The sequence below is a fragment of the Papilio machaon genome, chromosome 2, assembly GCF_912999745.1.
Source record: "Papilio machaon chromosome 2, ilPapMach1.1, whole genome shotgun sequence".
Classification (NCBI taxonomy): domain Eukaryota; kingdom Metazoa; phylum Arthropoda; class Insecta; order Lepidoptera; family Papilionidae; genus Papilio; species Papilio machaon.
In genome coordinates this window covers 693,374-716,408 of record NC_059987.1, presented here as the reverse complement: position 1 = coordinate 716,408, position 23,035 = coordinate 693,374, and the positions used below count along the sequence as shown (strand labels likewise).

The 23,035-nt window shown below is 34.0% G+C and overlaps 1 protein-coding gene across 3 annotated transcripts; it reads left to right on the top strand.

Annotated features, from left to right (window-relative positions):
* Window positions 1–6,098: 6,098 nt before the first annotated feature.
* Window positions 6,099–22,491, top strand: LOC106716035 (zinc transporter 2). Of its 3 annotated transcripts, none has more exons than XM_014509460.2 (10): window positions 6,099–6,486; window positions 18,841–19,010; window positions 19,358–19,462; window positions 20,116–20,236; window positions 20,385–20,564; window positions 20,767–20,854; window positions 20,961–21,149; window positions 21,308–21,439; window positions 21,735–21,843; window positions 22,296–22,491. In XM_014509460.2, exons 1-10 carry the CDS (start codon window positions 6,221–6,223, stop codon window positions 22,439–22,441), a joined length of 1,506 nt encoding a protein of 501 aa, XP_014364946.2. In that variant the 5' UTR covers window positions 6,099–6,220; the 3' UTR covers window positions 22,442–22,491. The 3 variants fall into 3 exon arrangements, with proteins under 3 accessions (XP_014364946.2, XP_045538272.1, XP_014364949.2); XM_045682316.1 differs by lacking the exon at window positions 6,099–6,486 and adding an exon at window positions 12,346–12,482; XM_014509463.2 differs by lacking the exon at window positions 6,099–6,486 and adding an exon at window positions 18,029–18,341 and having other exon boundaries at window positions 18,807–19,010.
* Window positions 22,492–23,035: the final 544 nt, after the last annotated feature.

Genomic DNA, 23,035 nt, shown 5'->3' with positions numbered 1-23,035 from the left:
CATGGCAACTGGGTCAAGTTTCTGTGGTTACAAAACAACGAGGAAACTATTGATGTTTGTTTATCTAGTTTTAATATATTCATACAACGTAATGTTACCGATTGTCAAGACGAATTAACCTTATTCTTAATTGAACTAAAATGATAGTGTTATTTTCTTGGTTAACATGCTAATCTTTTAACAATATAAAGTAATAATATGTTTACAATAGATTACATATTTCTCGATTTTTTGATTGTTTTTTTCCATTTTAGTTTGTCTTTATGCGCCTACAAAATAAAATTAGCAAAATAACTAGTAACAAAATTGAACAGGTTCAAATTTGTAGGAGAAGTTTGGTAGAAACGATTATTACGAGAAAATTTATGGTAATATTTAATATTTTTAGTGTAGAGATAGTTAGCCCTATCCACTACTGCTATTAGATTAATATTACATAGAGTGTTTCACTATTAAACTTAACTATAAAATTTCGTATGTAGAAACTGTGAGTAAAATTTTCAAATAAATTATTTTGTTTTACACTTACTGTAAACTCGTATTTCATGTTAAATTATATGTTTAATGTTTTTACTTATGTATTCAATAAGTATATTATGATATACTTATATCGGTTAAGTATATTGATTTTTCTTTGTAAATCTGCCGTAATTTTAAGCAAGGAAGCAGCGAATAATCCTCACGAAAAACCATCTACAGCACCGCTCTGCGCCCATTGGACTGTAATAAATAGAAAACAATTAGTTTCCTCTTCCTAGTGGTTGTCATTACATAAATAAACGACGAACTGCGATGTTTTTAACCGGAAATGTATCCGCTTTACGAAGGTTTTACCGCAATTTTCTTACCGAGTTTTTTCGTGTTCGGATTAATCTTATCTACAACATTTAATTCTGATGTATTTTTTAAAATCACTATTACATTAAACAAAAAAAAGACTGATAGTTGCTCCCTCATCTGCGACGACAAGAGGAAAAATGTGCTCAACTATTGACCTTTGGAATGAAATTTTTTCAGTGTGCATTTGACACAAACATATGACGTCACGTACATGACATAAGACATTGTACAACTAGATCAGCGATAGTCCGCATGAGATATGGTCACGAGGTGCTGCAACCGAGTACAAACTGTACCAAAATTAGTGGGTCACTACCAGCTGCGGCGCGTGCAATACCATACTACGACGCATATTAATTGACCCATACTTACGTTATCTAACTCACTTTCGATTGGTTATGCTGACTATTTTTATTAATAAGTTTATTCAAATAAATCGTGGATTGTTTTGTTACATAACAAAGATATTTGATGAATAAAATTAAATTTTAAAACATTTGATTTTAATTCAATTCGTCCCAAATTATCTAGACTCAACTATCACAAGCACGTAAACGACAACTTTATTTAGTAACTCCGCCGAACTCACAGCAACAATGGTGGCTAATGTATTGTGCACGTAATTTCAACGAAGCCAGTGTCATGCACAAATGTACATATGTAGAAGCTGTAGTCGACACTACTTTGACGAACTGAACACAATACGGCTAATTTTAAACGGGACGTTGTCGTTTTGAATTCACGTTGTGTACGCACGTGTCACGTGTAATATAGTATACTTGAATATATCTTTTTCTTCTTTTCAGCCATAGCATAGGCCTCCCCAAAGATCGCCGCGATGATGGGTCCTGTGCAACCTGCATCCAGGATAATCCCGCAACCTTGACCATAACATCGGTTCATTTTGCGGGAGATCTGCCCACCCTGCGTCGACCTGTTCGTGGCCGCTAATCCAGCACTTTGCATCCTTTCAGCCGTCCGCTCTGCGAGTCGGCCCATTGCGACTTAAGGCTTACAATTCTTCGGGCAATGTCGATAACCTTCATTCCGCTGCGGATCACATCATTTTTGAGGCGATCTCGCAGAGAGACTCCGAGCATTGCCGTAGCAATTGCCTTTTCTGTAAACCTGCGAACAGCCTCAGGAAGTTCAAAATCAACGCGGAATACAACACACCACCTCAGGATACAAATCTTAAAGAGTATTTTATTTACTTCTAAAAATACGATTCCAAATTTTAGTATAAAAAACAACATTATGGTACAACTAAAAAAAACTGTACAAAAAATTTCTTTCATATTTATCGTTAATTTTGATACACATCTGTCAAATTGTCAACGCTTATTTTCCGAGGACTGTTCGTAAACACATGACGCTAACCTGAGTATGACACGCCAATACAATTCAGCAATAATACAATACCCTTATTGTGTCTAAAACGCGTGACAACACCAAAATAGTCGTGTAGCTGATAGACTGACAGACTACACAGTTGAATCTTTCTGTTAGTTTCAAATCATTTAACCATCTTACTTTGTATGGGAACACATAACTACCGACATAAAGTTTAAAAACTTATCCACACCCCTTTTATTTATTCTCTTTAAATAACAATACATATTTGCACAGATCCTTCTTTCAGTAATAAGAAAAAATAAATATAATAAAAGATGTTGTCAATCTAATCAGTTATTTTTTATCAGCGCTTAACCACGATCCAACCTGATATTAAGTGGTGGCCGAAACGTACGCGCTAGCTAATTCGTCCTACTCTTGAAGGCTCTCACTTCATAATTGGATGAAAAAACGGAGGTATATGTGACCCTAAACATATGTTCTTATCACATTTATTATTTTCAAAATAAAATTTCACGTATTCGACCCTGTCACAGTTTTGTTATGCGTTTGAATTTATGAAGAAAGACACGCGATCGCACGTTGTTGTGTAATGGTACCGCGAAACGGTAACATTGTGTAAACTTTATCATTAAACTTCAACAATATGTATTACACACATTACACGATATGTTTTACACATTACACGATGAGATTTTGCATCATGAGATAAAATTTGTGCTAATTTTTCGACTAAATTTGACCTTAGTATTAAGTGCCACCTCAGTCTTGGTTTCTCATAAAAAACTACATGCCTTCAGTGAGAGTTTAATGACTGTTACGACACTTATTCCTTAAACATGCGAGTTTCATACAAGTATATTGACGTGTGGGCAGGCCTCTAGCAAGATGGACCTATAATCTAGACAAGTTTGCGGGAGTATTCTGGATGCGTGTAGCACAAGGCCGGCGATCTTTGAGGGTGGCCTATGAGCGGCAGTAGGCGTCGTATAGCTGAAAAGAAGAATTTGATGTATTGTCTAATACTGTGAACGCTATAGTTCACGACTCGTTTGGTATCCTTGAATAGGCCATGGTTTTTGTGCGATCACGTTGAAATAATTAAGTGCGGGTTCACTAATTTCTGGTTTTCTTGTGCGGATGACATCCAAAGAATAAAGAATTATTGTTATAAAAATCTTAGTTATCGTATTAAACAGCATATTCTTTGGCTATAGTTCATAAAGGGACAAGACTTAAGACCCTTGTAACTAAGATGTTAGAATAAAGGTAACATTAAATTACAAAAATTTTTAAAGACAGTGAGAATGATCACAATTTTTTTTGTAATTGACAGCAGTGGAACCCCGTGGTTAAAAGATCATGAAAAACCCAATCTAAACTTGTTTCTACCTAACCTTGTTTGTGCGTTCAATGATAGGATAACAGACGGGCGCGGGGAGCGTGTGATATGTAAATACAAGATAACGCTGTTGGTAGCTGAATGATTGATTCATGCGAGTGCAATGCCACACATCGTAACATTTCCTTGTAATGAAATTATATTATGTTGTAACATTTGCAAACCATAATATACTCTAGATCTTTCCTAAACATTGTTAAGAATCGAAAATGCTAGACGCATGATGTAATATTTTTCTTTATTGGTTAAATTACGCGCTAAATATAAACAACAGATTATTATTTCTAATGCAGTTTTTAATCAACATACTCCAGATAAATAAAAATGTCTATACAACTCCTTGTCAATGTTATATAACTTAAGAACCAGTATAAATGTTACGGTTACTTTGATAAATTAATAATTATTAACAATTTTCTACCATTATTAATAATTACCTCGTGATTTGGTAAATCTTACGAATATTATGCGAATGTTTAGATGGATGGATGTTTATGTTAGTTTGAAGTTATCTCCGGAACGGCTCAACGGATCTTGATGAAATTTGGCACACATGTAGAACATAGTCTGTAAGAACACATATGCTACTTATTATGTTTTTTTCTTAATTCCGCGCGGACAGAGTCGCGGGCGACAGCTCGTTATTGATAATCTATATCTATATATATAAAAGAAAGTTGTGTTAGTTACACCATTTATAACTCAAGAACGGCTGAATCGATTTGACTGAAAATTGGTGGGCAGATAGCTTAGAACCAGGAAAAGGACATAGGATAATTTTTACCTCGTTTTCTATTTTTTTTATTCCGCGCGGACGGAGTCGCGGGTAAAAGCTAGTTATAAATAATTGTTAATAAGTTTCTGTTAATCACATTTACTGTAACTTAAACATTAGAAATACTGCTTATATTCTCTTATTTCAAAAGACCAATAGGCAAAATTATCACACTTACTTAATGTATCAATAATGTATTTTAAATTATTCACAGCAATGTTTCACATCACATATATCAAATGAACGATCACTATTTATTGTGTAGCGTCAAAAATCCGATCACGTGTTTGTTTGTTTGGTCGAAACATGCCACGCAAATATTAAGTAATGATAATGCCTTGCTAATGGACCTTTACTTTCAACCGAACGTATTTTATTCCATCGATATACAAAATATTTTTATTAAAAAAATACAAGCGCAAATGTGTAATTTTTTTCTTTACAATCGAACAAAAACAAAAACGACACACAAATCACTAAGCTATTGGAATGAAATGGGAATTCATTGGGAAAAAATCGGATTATGGTAATTACCTAAGTATGAAATTAAATGTACCGAATATTTAATTGCTATGTTTTAATTGAATTTGTGTAGACAGATATATGACAATATATAACCTCTTCCATAATCTTTATTAAATCGTGATAAAGTAGATCACGTAGCTCTTAGTGATACATTTGTTTGGACATTTGAGCACAGACAATTTTTCATCCAAAACATAAGTATCTAAATTTATATCTCCCAACTTTTATCTTTTATAAAGCTAGTACTTATAGATATAAAAAAAAATGTTTGCATAGTACGTCACTAGTTGCAGCACTAGGCTGTACAAATAAAATGATGCATAACCAATTTATAAAAGTACATTTATTATTCGGATCATACCGTAGACCATGACAAACTAATAACGTTATTGTACTTTAAAATTATATGATTTATAATAGAGCCAGACTTAAAACGGTGTAGACGATATTTTAAGTTAATTAAAAAAAATACAGACTAAACATTGTGGTTTCTACTTTATATAATCTATAGAATTCAGTAATAAAATTGTCAATGAGTGTTTAAATATTATGTGGGTAATTAAAAAAATTGTGACAAGCCCTAGTAGCTAGTGTTTTCTATTAAAAATCAGAACGCGTACAGTAAAGGTTAAATATATAGCCTCGAAAACTACTTCATCGTTGCATTTAAAATATCAATAGCTTTATTATTTAATCGAATACCTAGTTTTAGTAACAGTTTAACTATTAGCATATTAAATGCATCAACATTGGAAATAATTAACTTATAGGTAAGTTTATAATGTTATTATCCAGTGATCATTGTAACGATCTTTTAATAGCACAATTTTTTATTATAATGAAGATTAGTGATGTTTAATTAAATATAAAATCTTTGATGAAAAAATGGAGAATGCTATTAATGCTTCCTGTTTTTTTGGACGATAGTCTCTATTTCCTTAGTTTTTAATATTCCCCCCATTGAATTGACCAGCTATTGTTTTGTATTATTGACCGCTCGTAATGTATTCAATTCATATTACAATAGAATCGATTTCGCCGTCACTCTTGTTTGCTTTCCGAGTGTTCCGACATTGAAATAAACAGACCAATTTTTTAACTAAACAAACGTCACCGCAATCTACACGCCTAAATGGAATATAAAAAAAACTTAATAAATACAACGAGGTGTCGGTGTTGTTGTTAATTCGGCCGAGTAGCCTTGTTTTGTTCGTTGTCGGGCGCTGGCAAAACGTTCGGTTTCTGCTCGCGACAGTCAGTTGCTCGGCGAACTGACATTACGTTGACGTTTGCGTACATGCGCTGTGTTTGTTTATTTCGAGATGTCATCTAAAATAATGAATGATAATTTTCAAAACGACACAAAATTGAACGGTTTGAGTGGCACATTCGGTGATAAAACATTAGTTCCATTGAATGCTAGGTATAGATCTAAAAGTTTGTCTAGTGATAAGTTGAACCAAACAAATGCAGATCGAGCCGCGATCTTGGAGGATGTGGAGGCCCAGTACGTGACGGATAAATTAGAAACTCCCAGCTGTTTGATTAAGAACAAAATAATGAATCAAGGTGCACAAACGATAAACAAGTAAGTATAACCATTTAATCCTTTTATCCACTATTTTTAAACATTTAAATAATCATTCATTTTAGCGTGCGGTGTTAATTTTTTCCAATTAGTTTCTCAATTTAAATGCAATAATAGCGCGAAATATTTTATCATGCTAAAAATATTAATTAATGACATTCGTATTTAATTTTTTTTAAACTTAATTTGTAAGTTTGACATGTCTAATAGTCAACTAATTTTGAAACTTCTTAACCAAACATTTAATTTTTTTAACTTTCAAAATGTTATTTAAATCATATCTTTTTGGTTTCTAAACCATTAGATATCAAAAACAAATGCTTTGAAATAAAGTGACATAAAAAGTACTTTATCTTTTCCAATAAATAATTTTAGCGTGATTTTTCATGTTTTGTGTTTTGCTTTAATTGAGGAAATTTATAACCTAAAATATAAATTAAAATGGTGCCAAAGTATGGTGCTTAAATAAAATGGTGTTTATTTTTTATTATGGCAATAAATATAATTATATTTATGCAGGTGTTTCTTGCATATGTTTAACACATTAAATTGAAACATATAATACACATATTTAATAATATTGTCAGTTTTATTATGTTTTTAATTCAACACTTTTCTTTTTATTGTAAATACTAATGAACTTACCAACTGTTGCTGCCATATTTGTTTATTATAAATATTAATAAAGTAATTTAATATTAAGTATTGAGTTAAGTTAATAATATTTTTATAATTTTTATTATTGCAACAGTAAAAGATATAAACAACATCTTATAGATTGTGCAATAATCATGTGTGATGACCATCAGCCCCCTTAATATATGTGGTGAGGTTTTAGACTACCTCCCCCTATACCTAAAATCACGTTAATCTTTTAGTATAAAGTAATATTTGAAATTGTCAAAATTTTATTGATTTAATTTATTTCATCAGTCATAAAATAAATACAAGCGAAACATTTAAAATGCTTAAAAAGGGTTCAAATAATCAATACTTTTACTCATACCAAATCAGTAATATCCAAATATAAGTTTCTAAATTGAGTCTCGCGGTCCGTAAAAAAATGAATTGCGGAATGTGAAAATTTTAGAGAATCCAAACTGTGTCGGAGTTAAAAAACGCTAGTTGTCGTCAAAATTTTACCTCAGTACACAATCAAAATATATTCGCCTTCTGTCCGTATATGAATTATAAGTTTTATATTAAATTCGTCAGACGTCCCCAATTATTTTTGCATTGACCTAGCACCACACAATTAACCACATTATTTTATCAAAAACCCACAATGCACACCTTTTGTTTAGTTTTCAATTATCATTGACCCAGAATTATTAATTTTTTTCTTCAATTTTATTTTAAACATGTTTATATTTGATTTTTTATTGTCTAGCCGTGCAATGCGTTATATTTCTTTCCACTGGGCTACCAAGTGTCTATTTAAACGTGATATAATTAAACTAAGTCCTAAGAAGCTAGAATAATCTAGAAACCTTTGGTAAAAGTATAAGTAACAATATTTTTTTTCTTTAAATTAAATTGACACGTAACATAGCATGTATGTATTCTATCATCATACCAGTATGTATTAATTAATCTAATATAATGAATCAAGAAATCTACATTTACACATTTGTATTTATTAAACCTATTTGTATGTGTTAAATGTCATATATTTGGTCACACGAATATGAGAAAAACGCACGTTTACCAAATAAAATTATATTACTTAACTTTAAAAGGTATTTGTATATAATATTGTTGATTATACATAATCGATTCATTTCCGAATATAAAAAAGTCAATTAAAATATTAAAAAAAACCTAAAGGTGTGAACACAAACAAACATTAACATCTTACAAGCAAACAAACAATTCACAGTTGTGTGTTAACGTAGTATTAAAGTAGAAAGATCTGTATTTTTAGCCGACTTCAAAAAGAAGGAGGTTATCAATTCGACTGTATTTTTTTTTTTTTTTTTTTTTTTTATGTGTGTTACCGCGATACTCCGCCCCTGGTGGTCCGATTTTGATGAAAAATATTTTAATCGAAAGGAAGTGCTTGCAGGTGGGTCCCATTTTTTTGTTTTTTTTTTTAAATAACTAGAAGACTAGTAGATTTTGAATATAGCTTCAAAATTTGTTGCGAACATTAGGGACATTTTTGTTTTCAGCGCTTACGTAGGCTAAACTATAGGACCTACATAAAAATGATGTATGGCGAATTGTAGCTCTTTAAATGTGCTAAATAAAAGTCAGCGATAGCATATATCTATCTTTTATAGTTTTCTCGCAATAACCATTTTTTTCTTCAGAAACATCAATTAAATTCATGCCCTATTTCCGACGCTATTATTCGAGTTCAGTATTAACGCTTATGTAAATAAACATGTTCATTATCAAGAGAATTTAATGTAGATTATATTTGCAATTGAAACTATATCATTCTGTCTAATAGTTTAGGAGATATCGTAAGAATAAAATTACGCGGAAACGAAAAATGCTACACGAAAAGCACAATTTTGCTTTCTGGGCTTACGTAGGTCACACTATATGACTTACATAAAAATGATGTATGGAGTAATTATAGATCCTTAAATTTGCTAAATAAAAGTCTTCGGTGGCATATATCTATCATCTATGGATGTCTCACAAAAACCATGTTATTGTGAACAAACTTCGATTAAAATGCACACGAAAAACAGCGTCGTAAGCTTACGGCGCTATTATATTATATTCGATATGAATCCTTATCCAAATAAATATGTTTTATGGGTAGAGTATTAAATGCAGACTACATTAGCTTTTAAACTATGTAATTCTGATCAATAGTTTGGGAGATATTAAATAATTAAAAACTACGCGCATTCGAAAAATGCTAGTGCGGCGCGCGGCTGGACAAAATTAAAGGCACGCTACGATGTATTAGTTCGGTAATTTTCAATTTGTATACCGATTTTGATAATTATTTCATTGTTTAAAGGATAAGTGGTTATCTGCTGCATTCTAAATTAGTTTTTGAATTGAAGTACACACATATCAAATAGGAAAGTCCTTTTCTTTATTTGTCTTATTTATGTCTTTATATGTATTAAGGAAATTTGTAATTGAACTTCAAATTCACTAAAAATTGTGAAATAAAACAAAAATTTTAAGAAAAAAAAATAGCCGACTTCAAAAAAAAACAATCGCAAACAAAATGCACTCAAAAGTAACCTAAAAAAACCAATTTCAAACAAAATGCACTCAAAAGTAACATAAAAAAAATTTCAAACAAAATGCACTAAAAAGAAACAAAATAATGTCATGAAAACTCTCTAAACTCTAGTAGTTAGTAGTAGGGGCTCAGTTTTCCGCAACTCCACGACAAGCGCGTATTTTGCGTGTCTCTAAACTCTAAAGAAAGTTCTCTTCTTTCTTGTAACATGTCTATATTGTATAATTATTGTTATTTTGGAGTCGGTTTCGGCCTAAGTAGGGACATAAACGTAAGTATGTCTAATACATCTCAAATATAAAATGTCACCTATTTACTTCGGCCGACACCGACTGCGAAATAACAATAATTATACAATATAGACATGTTACAAGAAAGAAGAGAACTTTCTTTAGAGTTTAGAGACACGCAAAATACGCGCTTGTCGTGGAGTTGCGGAAAACTGAGCCCCTACTACTAACTACTAGAGTTTAGAGAGTTTTCATGACATTATTTTGTTTCTTTTTAGTGCATTTTGTTTGAAATTTTTTTTATGTTACTTTTGAGTGCATTTTGTTTGAAATTGGTTTTTTTAGGTTACTTTTGAGTGCATTTTGTTTGCGATTGTTTTTTTCGTAAAATAACATAAAAAACTACTGGATAGATATTAAAAATTCAATTTTAAAAAGCTATAAGATATATTATACTAGTCGCCCGTGACTCCGTACGCGCGGAATTAAAAAAAACGTAATAAGTAGTCTATGTGTTCTTCCAGATTATGTTCTACATCTGTGCCAAATTTCATCAAGATCTGTGAAAGTGTTCCGGAGATACCCTCAAACAAACATCCATCCATCCATCTAAACATTCGTATTTATAATATTAGTATGATTTAAAAACAAAGTCTATAAATATATATTTTTTATGTTTTTAAAGTTTAAAAAATAAATGACGACCCGTCCGAAGTCAGGACATAACGCTAGTATGAAATACTAATGAATGGACTCAGTCCAATCTCTGGCTAGTGCCTACCTTTGGTCAAATATTTGTCTTAGATAAGTGAGTACTCGCCAACATCCTGCTTACTTCAATTTGCTCGTCTTATCTCTGCCATTGCATACACGTTTAGTGTCATGATTACTAACGGTCAACCATGTGTTTAAAAAATAATACCGGCCATTATATGTCCTATATTTTAAACTAATCTGTATATAGTTTTCGAAGCCGTTTTATAATCTGTACATAAATTGAGTTTTGGGTGAGCAATGCAATTCGAATGCATTCTAGTATAGACAAAAAGCTAGATAAAATATTTTTTGTTTGGTGGAAATATAAAAGTGCTTTCAATTCTTCTCTAGATTTAGTTGCTGTTCCTATATCGTATATAAAGTTGATAAAAACTGATTTGTAGATGTGTTTTACATAGAGATATTATCACTTAACATATATTGCATGTAGTATACAACATAGGTCACAGGTATAATAGGATTTGTAATTGTCGTCATTAGATCGAAGCGCATGAAAACTGTTAGTGACTGTACCACGGTACAGTTAATGTACCAATTCAAAGAAGAATTATAATATTTGTTACTTTATCATGTCATGTGCCTTAGTGTTAAGGCACTAGATGAAGAACTCCTTACCTTTTTTTTTTCATTACGAAACCTAGTATTTTTCATCAATAGTGCATCAATTTTCATTAATTGCATCAGAGTAGCTGTTTCTTGTACAAAAATTGATAAACTCAATTTTAAATAAGTCGTGATAAACGCTGAATTATATTTCGTAATGAGTTTACCGTATTTACGACTTTCTTCGTTTCATTGACCACGTGGTAATTCACTTTTTTTTAATTTAATTTTACCTCATATTAATTTAAACGAGCACAACATGTTCAGTTATTGCTGGCATAGATAATTATGATATGTTGTACGCGATGTACGACAAAACTCTATGTTGCATAGATATCATTGAATCAACGAGGTCCTATTACTGTGTTGTTCGATATAATTATTGCACTAGATATAATGTGAATTTCGATATGAATTGCATTTAACGGAGAATGAAAATTGTAAAATGCTAGTGGTAATTAAAGAAAATGTGTTTGAAAAACAAATAAATTAACTTTCCAGCTCTAAAATACACAAATTGTAACATTAAATTTTTCACTTCATCGGTAGATTTTCCCAAATTATAGAGTTCTTAAGAACAATTTTTTGTTTCTCTCTGCATATAGAATTTGTACATAGCGATGACATTTTAAAATAACAACTTTTTCAAAGACTTAATCAAAGACTAGAAAATAGTCACAAATAACGTTTATCTTGCGACATTTTATCGATGGCTAGAGAAGTAGTAGCACCCAACGTTTATCGCTTAGTCGGTAGTATTTGCGCGTCGTGTCCTTATCAACTAATGTGAAGTTAAGGAGCGCCCGACGATAGACGCTTTGGAGATAACATTAACTTCGATGGGTTCGATTTAGTGCGTCCTCAGACTTGACTTGTACCGCTTCCTGCATCTGACGGATTAATTGACTGTGACTAGCGTTAGTCAAATCTGTCGACGTCATACTTTGACATGTCTAGTTGTTAATTACAAACGCTGTAATTATTTTTCTTTCAGTGTTGTGTAGCGTTTTTGAATTTTAACCTTAAAAATTAATCGAAAAGTTTATAAATATTTTGTAGAAATCGTTGCGGATAGTGTTTTTTTAGTGATTGTTAGGGTCCGTGGTTACTTGGTTTTTGTTTGATTTTCTGATGTTCTACGGGGAAATGAATGAAGAAAATCCGTTGGTGCTGTAAGTTTGAAAATTATTAATTTGTATACTACCAGTTTCACATCTTATTACAGTCAAAACTTTTACGTTCTAAGATTTTTATAGGAGAAATACCCGTATGTGCTCAGCACAATCCGGTGGCAAAACCCCTATATTTGTGGCAAGTTATTCAAAAATCCAAAGCTAACAATCAGATTGAGCGTTATAATGAAATTGCAGTTGCAGCGTCAAATGCTCAGATGTTGTCAGATGACGCCTCTGTCCACGTGGGTGTAATCTGATCTATGAGTATAATCCCTCATGAGAACGTAATTCTAAAATCAGAAAGCGTAAATGCTAAGTTATATTCACATATACAGACTCAGTTTCATTTCACATTATTATAAACTAGCTTTTACCCGCGACTCCGTCCGCGCGGAATAAAAAATAGAAAACGGGGTAAAAATTATCCTATGTCCTATTCCTGGTTCTAAGCTACTTGCCCACCAATTTTCAGTCAAATCGATTCAGCCGTTCTTGAGTTATAAATGGTGTAACTAACACGACTTTCTTTTATATATATAGATACATACCATTAAATTTGGGTTAAATATATTTGTCTAAAGATAAGAAACACATTGTCTTTCGATATTAAAATCCTCTAACAATATGTATATGGGTGCATACCTAATCATTACACTATATAATGTACTAAATACATTGGTAACAATGTAATGTAGCAATCTATTCTCGGGTCTAAGATGACTTTTCTTTGATACCGCGGAGTAAATACAACAAGAAATATGCTTACATAATCTCCCTCATCAGATGAAGACTACATCTCCTTTAAAAAGTTAATTTATATTGAATTCAAATTATTTTAAGAAACAATTAATTCTATTCGAAAATTGAGCGGTTGTTAGCTTTAATATAGGACAAAGTGATCTTCGATAGCCGAAAAATATCGTCATACTTTTGACACTCGACTACCAAACTGACAAAACACGTCAATGCAATGCAATATGACCTTGGACAAGGCCATTGATGCATTGAGTGCAATTGTTGTGCTGCCGATGGTTGTGAAATCATAATGCGTTGTCAATTCAATGGCACACCAAATATATATTTTTAATAACTTGGCATGGCCTGTATATTTTTGTTCATCGATAATTTAATAACCTATAAACTTATCCCACTAGAATCGTAACTATTTCCATGATCAAAGGTGCTCTTTATGTGCTCTTTCAATTCCAGGATCAAAGGTAGCCAGCCAATGTGCTCTATCAGACTATGCTCTACCTGTACCTCAAATTTCATCGAGATCCATAGAGCCGTTCTTGAGATACCTTCAAACAAACATCCGTTCATATAAACATTTGCATCTATATATATAAAAGAAAGTCGGGTTAGTTTGCACTATTTATAACTCAAGATCGGTCGGATTTAGCTGAAAATTGATGGGGTACCTCCCCATCAATTTTCAGCTTAGAACTAGGAGACGGACATAGGAACTTTTTTATCTTGTGTGCATTTATTTATTCCGCGCGGACGGTGTCGCGGGTAAAAGCTAGTTTATAATATTAGTAAGAAGTAAGTAATGTATAGTTTAATAACTCTAGAACGTCATCTGATAATCCTATTGCGATGAATAATAGGAGATGAAATCTATGCCTCGATGTCGGTACATGTTGATAAAGTGAACTAATTTTTGTTCTTCGACATTCGACATTAATACGTTTCTCGATCAAGTGCAATTTTAATTTAGTTTTCTTATTTGTTTTATCAATGTTATTCAAATGAAGTTATGGACAGTAAAGTTTGCTAATAAGAGATTAAAAATGATTACCACAAGCTATTTGTAAAAGCTATAAACAAACTTGACGTTATTAAGATCTCGTATACTAGTTAGTTCATTTCCAGTTCTGTATTGCTTATGAAACATAGAATCTCTGACCTAAAATTATCTTTTTTTTAAGGTGATCTGTTCAGTTATAAATGATGTTCCCAATGTATGGATTGACCATTTTTTTTTTCTATACGATTTTTAAAAGATAACTCTAAAACTGGACTTATATATATTATGTCTACATTTAGAAGCTTATGAAATTAATTGTTCCATAGAAGTGCTTTAATATCAAACCTCCCATTAGCAACACGGTCACAATTGTTGCCACAGTTTAATAAAGTAGCGCAGACCCATTTTTTCTAATTTATATCCTACTATGTTGAACATAGCCTGGAAGAACACATAGGCTACTTTTAAGTTTTTTTTTTAATTTGGGCGTGGACGGAGACGTGGGCGACAGCTAGTGATAATTATAAATAAGTAACATTAATAAACATGAGCGTTAGTCATTCGGGTAACACCGAATACGAACTGTTATCAGAAATTAATTAATTTAATAACAACATTTGATCACGTATTTACATGAAGTGGTTCTACGATCCGATTACACTGTGGTAAAATTGATAGGCGCCTATTTTTATTTATCAGTCCTCATTGATAAGGCAATAAAATGTTAATGTTATCAGATAAACGAAGTCGCCGGTTGTTTTTCAACATAGTTGAGTGACCGCGTCGCCGCAAGGGTGTGTACAAGACAGGAAATAGGGTTAAACGTAGGTCGATATTAACAGAGGAGCCATTGAAATAATTTATCAAGACAAATAGCGTAATGATAGTTCTGTTTAGGAATATAAGTATTTATGACTTTGATCAAAATGTTGTCTAAGATATTACGTTGTCCGCATCCATTATTTGTCTTTTATACTTTCAGGTCTAAGACTTCCAAGTTCGCACGTAGATATTCTGTAAAATTATTATTAGTGAACGAAGGTCTTATAAGATCGTGAGAAAATGTTTTTTGTGTACGCACTGTTATTATTATTGAATTGCGGTTGAGTTTGACTCGATAGTTCAACTTACAATGTCGGGATGTTTTCATGTATAAATTTAACACTTTAATATATTTCAGTATGTAAGGAACTCAAAAAATGATTTGCAAGCACGTAGTAAAATTAGGAATGTTCGTAAAAATAATTAAAATCGTTATATTTTTATTTATGACAACATATTATTTATTTACATGCATAAGTCTAACAAAAACTACTCTTATATTGTGTAAGTACACTAATATATTACGAAGATTCGTATTATTAATTGTAAAAATTACTCAGCAAATATATAAGGCTGACAAATGACAATTATAACACGACCCCTATCGGATCGTAATGATATATATTGTATAACACTTACACATCTTCAGACTATGTATAAAAAAGGACATTTTCTTGTTAATACATAGTCTGAAGTTAGCAACAAGTAGCAGATTATCCTCTCTCTATCTAAAAACTAGCTATTACCCGCGACTCCGTCCGCGCGGAATAAAAAATATAAAACGGGGTAAAAATTATCCATGTCCGTTTCTTGGTTCTAAGCTACCTGCCCACCAATTTTCAGTCAAATCGATTCAGCCGTTCTTGAGTTATAAATAGTGTAACTAACGCAACTTTCTTTTATATATATAAGATACTAGCTTTTACCCGCGACTCCGTCCGCGCGGAATAAAAAATAGAAAACGGGGTAAAAATTATCCTATGTCCGTTTCCTGGTTCTAAGCTACCTGCCCACCAATTTTCAGTCAAATCGATTCAGCCGTTCTTGAGTTATAAATGGTGTAACTAACACGACTTTCTTTTATATATATAGATTTAGTAACAGGAGCTACTTTAAGATTATGTGGTTAGAACACGCCCTTAGAAATGATAAAATACTATGTAACAAATGTACTGCAGTTTAATTGTTACCAATCGGTTAAGATACACAAGGTCCCGGCGACGAGATAAGATAAGATAGTACATAATATATAATGTAGTTATTTCTCGATTGACTTCGAAAGTAATAATTTGTTTCTATGGCATACTTTGTTAGAGTTGGCTTTATTAATATTTAAGGGTTCTGTACTAGAAGAACAGAGGCAAGCTGAAATTTGCATCACTTATTCCTATAATTATTGCAATTTCCTCTTCCAACATATTGTCATGTTCAGTTTGTAAAAACACCATAAGGTGACATATTCTTTTGAAATATTTAAATGTTACATCTATACTATAGAATAAACTTAATAAAATTAGCCACGATCAGTGGGCCTAGCAGGAATATATGCGATAATCGCTTTCGTAACGTCATCGTCAATTATATCAAAATTGTAATAGAAATTTTTGTTGATAACGATACGATGACGATTGTCACAAATATTCATGCTAGGTCCATAGACAAAACAATGTAATCTCATAATACATAAGAGCCACTTAACCGGCTTTTGATACTCATGAGAAACGAATTCAAAGTGTATCATTGCATAGTCGTCATTTGCTCTGTGCTGTTACTCAAGGAATTTGATAATACGAGCTAATGCAGTGAGTAGAAAATTGTTTTAATAAGGGTTTATATGAGTACATACGACTAACTGCCTAACACGATCTAGTGAAGATTACTCGCCCTGGCTTTAACAAATTAAAGACCAAATCGTTTCATTAAATTTATTTTAAGAATAACAAAGTTAAAAAAAAATGATTCTCATGCGGATTTATTTTAAATAGTGGTAGACACCAGCAGCAATAACATCTGTCATACGAATGGGTCGCCTCACCCGGTGAAATACCACAATCATACAGAAGACAGGCGTCAAGTGGAAGTAATTCCGCGTACAGTCTGATGAGTGTGCTTTCCGGAGATCTAATTTTAGTTCTCTTTCCCTTCCCACTTTCTTCTTAAAAGGTAAGGATGGGAAGGGGTAGTGAATTATTCTCTTTCTGTGCGTCTCCTCCATTAAAGGTAGGCAACACATCTACAGTTGCGGATGTACCTATATAGACAGCAGTCGTTTTGCCATTTCGGCGAATTAAGATGGCTACTTGCTCGTTTGCCATCATCTATATATATAAAAGAAAGTCGTGTTAGTTACACTATTTATAACTCAAGAACAGCTGAATCGATTTGACTGAAAATTGGTGGGCAGGTAGCTTAGAACCAGGAAACGGACATAGAATAGTTTTTACCCCGTTTTCTATTTTTTATTCCGCGCGGGTAAAAGCTAGTTATATAAAAAATTGAAGTCGCGAACAACAGCTGGTGGTTATAAAAAGTTACGAACTATTCTTAGTGCAATACACGAAGTCATTGTTAGTTGCTATTTAATTTCTAAGCGGATTAATGACCTCAGAAGAGATTACATATGTAATAAATATATGCTAATTCTATGCTCAATATTTGAATAACCGGATTACTCTTTCAACATTGCTCATTGTGTTTTATAACGGAATCTTTGTTTTTAATTACAATGCTATTAGAAAAAATACGTCTACGAAATATGTTTGTTTTTTTTTTCTTCTTTTTTTGACCTTTTGCGTTGTTTATAAACGAACAGGGCGTTCTCACTAACGATACACATGTATAAAGCATGTTATTGTATCTGTTTCTGTATAATAAAAATTCTGAACACTGTCTATAACTTTGTTTCATTATTCGTCTGCTGGTGAAATATTACGTTATTATCTTATCAAATCAATTTGTTGTGTTATTGTACGCGCGTCTCGTGCTATTGTAAATACGGTCATTTAGTTGGATAAGGCCTACGCACGCGTTACCGTCTAGCGATATCAATTGACCTAGGGTTGACACTATTTAGTTTTTGTTTCATTCTATTAAGCTACTTAGTAAGAATGATATAGTAAAATTGAGTATTGGACTTGCAATTAACCTAATAAACATTTTCCAACCATTAATACTCAGCTGAAGCTTTAAACAGCATGATAAATAAATTAGTGACAACCCTAGAAATCAATAGAATCATGAATTGCAATAAAGGCAGCGATCAACTGCGTACAATACCGTCTACTTGGAATAACAAACGTGGCCTGTATGCGTTGAATTATTCCATTCTCATAAACATACTGCTTATACCTAACTTATTTGATTATACAAAACTAGCTTTTACACGCGACTCCGTCCGCGCGGAATAAAAAATAGAAAACGGGGTAAAAATTATCCTATGTCCGTTTCCTGGTTCTAAGCTACCTGCCCACCAATTTTCAGTCAAATCGATTCAGCCGTTCTTAAGTTATAAATAGTGTAACTAACACAACTTTCTTTTATATATATAGATATGAGAATATGACTTCAGAAGCTTCGGAATGGAATAGCTTGAGCAATCATTCGTCGCTACCTGTTAATAATGTGTAGAAACTTGTAAGATGCTAAAATTAGAGAACATTAGTGTGCACTAATTTAAGTAATAAACGACTGAAATCAATGATAGATCGAATTAAAAAAAAATTGTGCCTTCACAACATAGAGCAAGGATATGATGGTTATTAATGCTAACTATGTTTTTTCCAGCTTCAAAGATGGGAAGGCGTCGTATGGGACGGGCACAGGTACGCCGACGCGCGGCCGCAGAGTAATCTACTGTGTTCACGGCAACCCCAGCACAGGCTGCTGCGCTGTTATTGAGCGCACCGAGCCCGACCACTCAGACCACCGCAACGGCAGCATGTCAGAAGTCGAAAGTCAGTATACAACATTGTATAACCTTATGTCTACCGAAAATCTACTGGTAAATACGAGTGAAGTCAGTACAAAAACAGTTGAAGTTCTTTTGTCTGTTCAGACATGGAATTAGTAACACATTAAAGCATCTTCTACGAATCCGGTACGCTCATTCACATCTTTATGTCGAATTGGAAACATAAATACCGTTGAAGTCGCGATTTGTTTCCTTTGGAACAATGGAGACGCGCTAATGTCAGGGCTGTGCAAATGTTAACACATCTGTCGAGCCTTTCACGTTGATGTACAACATAATACAAATTGCCACCGGTATTTCAAAGATTGATAAAATAAGTTTTTTTTCCAGGACATTGCCATAGATCTAGAAATGAAGACATAGACAAGCGGGCGCGGAGAAAACTTATCATTGCTAGTATACTCTGCGTTATATTTATGATTGGAGAAATTGTTGGTAAGTACCCCACATTTATACCATACTGTATTGTATGTACCGTACCAATTAAAAAATTGCTGCAATCTGTTGTTGCCTGTCGTGTTGAAGAGAATAAGTTTTGAAGGCCATTTGCTTTATTTTAACCTTCGTGACCAATAGTTGCATCTCATTTTATTGAATTCATACTAACGTAAGAGCTTATTCTGAGTTATTTAAATGTTTCAGAATTACCTTATTTATTATCAAGTACCTACAATTAAGTGATATCGCTTTACATTCGACAATGCCTGACTTAATCGATTATTGTTACATAATTTATAACAATGTGTTATTCTTTAATCGTAATTGTAAATCTAATTGTTTGTATCGGGTCGTGTATTGTTGTATTATAAATTACTGATAAGTCATTATTACGTATTCGATAACAATCAACAAAGAAATCAATCTTTAAGAAAGAAAAGAAAGATATCTTTAGTAGTGTAGAAAGATAAAGGGACTATGGTAGGGATAGGCCGAGGAAGAGACGACTGAAATTTAGAGCTGGAGGGCTGTCTTGGTGCGCCGATCCAGCATAGAATGGTGTTTTCATACAATGAACAGTTCTTACTAATAATGTATAAATGAACGTGTATAGTAGATGGTGTGTGGTAAACGTAATGTTGTACTCGCAGGTGGGTATATATCGAACAGCTTGGCGATAGCGACAGACGCGGCGCATTTGCTCACAGACTTTGCAAGCTTTATGATATCGCTGTTCTCACTGTGGGTCGCCAGCAGGCCGGCCACCAGAAAGTAAGTCATCATTAAAAAGAATAAAAGATTAAAATCTTTAATTTCAGGTTCACAGCCATATCTTATTAGTAGGTCTCGCAATTCACTGAACTATTGTTAAGTTGTCAATAGAACGAGGTCATTCATATATGTGTGTGGTCGTGTGCAGGATGTCGTTCGGTTGGTACCGTGCTGAGGTGATCGGCGCGCTGACGTCGGTGCTGCTGATTTGGGTGGTGACGGGCGTGCTGGTGTACATGGCGGTGCAGCGCGTCATCTATAACACCTTTGAGATTGACGCAACTGTCATGCTCATCACCTCGGCCGTCGGCGTCGCCGTCAACCTCGTGTGAGTACTCCAATACCTTTAATATTCTTTAGGTCTTCTGTATGGTCTATATATTGTACCGGTGGAGCAGCAACAGCTAATGCTGCTGCGGATTCTACCTCTTTTACTATTGGATTGTAGGTGGATACCACTGTGTCACTAACTTAACATTGGTAGTAATTTTCCTACCATTGCAGTAATATGTTTAACGTTGTGTTTGCAGAATGGGTCTGACGCTGCACCAGCACGGACATTCGCACGGTGGGCACGGCCACTCCCACGGCGGCACCAACCCTGTACTCAACAACAAGGTGAGCTTATTTGATACTCCTTTTTACTATGCTTATTAGCAGAAGACTCTCTGAAGATTGCGTTTATCGTTTGCGTAACACTACTTATATAAATAGTTGTTTACAGGAGAGGAATACGGAGTCTGACGCGGAGAGTGCGTCATCTCAGATGGGCGCGGTGTCGGGTCAGGTCGCGGGGGGGCACGGCCACGCCCACACGGAGAACATCAACGTGCGCGCCGCATTCATACACGTGCTCGGCGACTTCCTGCAGAGCTTCGGCGTGCTCGTCGCCGCACTCGTTATATACTTCAAGGTGATTTCTACATGACTTATAACAGACTCAATTGACTAGTCTCTACAGATTTTCAAGTCTTTAGGACTATAAACAACAGTAGAGTTGACTGCGCTAAACTAATATGACAGTGTGAAATGAAATTTTTTCTGTAATGTTCTGTTCTTTTAATTTTGTAGCCGGAATGGAACCTGGTGGACCCGATCTGCACGTTCCTGTTCTCAGTACTGGTGCTCATCACCACCTTCAACATCATCAAGGACACGCTGCTGGTGCTCATGGAGGGCTCCCCGCGAGGCCTCGACTTCCAGGTCAATATACATTTTACAAAACACTGCTTTATATTTGATATGCAACTTTGTGTTTACATTTGCTTCTAAATCTTACCAATATTGTAAATGTGAAAGTTTGGGTTCCCTTTAACCCGAGTTTCTCGCTGATAAAGGTCATCCATCGGGACCAGATAATGCCTCTCGCTTTTCTTATATTATAAGGTGATATACGAGCAATCGGTCATCTGAATTACTCTTCCTATGCATCCTCTCCTTCTACAACTTTCCTTCCCCTTCTTTATATATAAGTAATAGAGTGCAATGTGTGTGTCAGGATGTGGCCAACACGTTCCTGTCGCTGCCGGGCGTGGTGCGCATACACAACCTGCGCATGTGGGCCCTCTCCCTCGACAAGACCGCGCTCTCCGCACACCTCGCCATACGTACGTACACTACACATGCACTACATGCACTACATTCACTGATCTCGCACTGCAAACTCATTTACTACAAATATTCTAAATAATTCCATATCCTGCTCGAAGGACCATATTTTAACAACATATTTCGTAATTACCTTCTAATTTCACCACAGAGTCTTTGAATGATTACTTAAACGTTCAATTAGTGTAGTTTTCAAACACACGAGACTCCCTTAGTGATACACTTAAGACTCTAAGTCTATGTGTTTTTATGTTATGAGATGTCAAACGAACAAGCGGTCACTTGAATTCACATTGGCAGCTGCGTTGTCTCTTTTTAATGGACAGAGTAGGAGACACACATAAAGGGGATATTGTACCATCCTATGTGACTCTTCTGCCAAATCCATTTCTGCTTCTCACCTATAAGAAAAGGATGGGAAGGGATATCCATCATAACATTTCCACTTCAGGTAGCGGCATCAGCCCGCAGAAGGTGTTGGAGCAGGCCACCAGGTTAGTGCACGAGAAGTACAACTTCTTCGAGATGACGCTGCAGATCGAGGAGTTCAACGACGGCATGGAGGAGTGCAGCCAGTGCAAGATGCCGCAGGCGTAGCCAGCCCCCCCTCCCCCCACCGCACCTCCCACACCCGACCACAACCTACAACCGCTTACAGTATTTAATAACTGAAACTATATTAAAGTTATAAGATATCTAATAATATAGGCTCAAATCGAAGCATTATTGAGTACATAATCTAAATAAATAAATATCTAAACGGCTAAAACGCTCACGTGTGTTTGGTGTCGGCACCGACTAGTTTCGAGCCAATCGGGGCCCTACATCAGGATGAGTGGGATTGGTATTATTTCGCGGAATCGGCCTGTCACTCACTGTCGCTAGTCGGTGCCGACACACGACATATATACGTGAGTGTTTTTATATTAGTTTATGATAATGTCTCATAAAAGATTGAATAATTTATTTTAAATAAGGCTAACAAAAGTTTTAAATAGTTGAGCTAGTATAGTTTTCACATTATGTTGGCGGCACTTAACTTCTTACGAACTGAGCATAACACAATGTTAGATGTGTTGGGTATAAGCCGCAAATATATTTAAAAAGAACTATAACTAGAAATTAAATAATACGTTTTAATTTCTTACAGATGTTTGTTATACATGCATTAGAAAAATCATACAGCCTCTG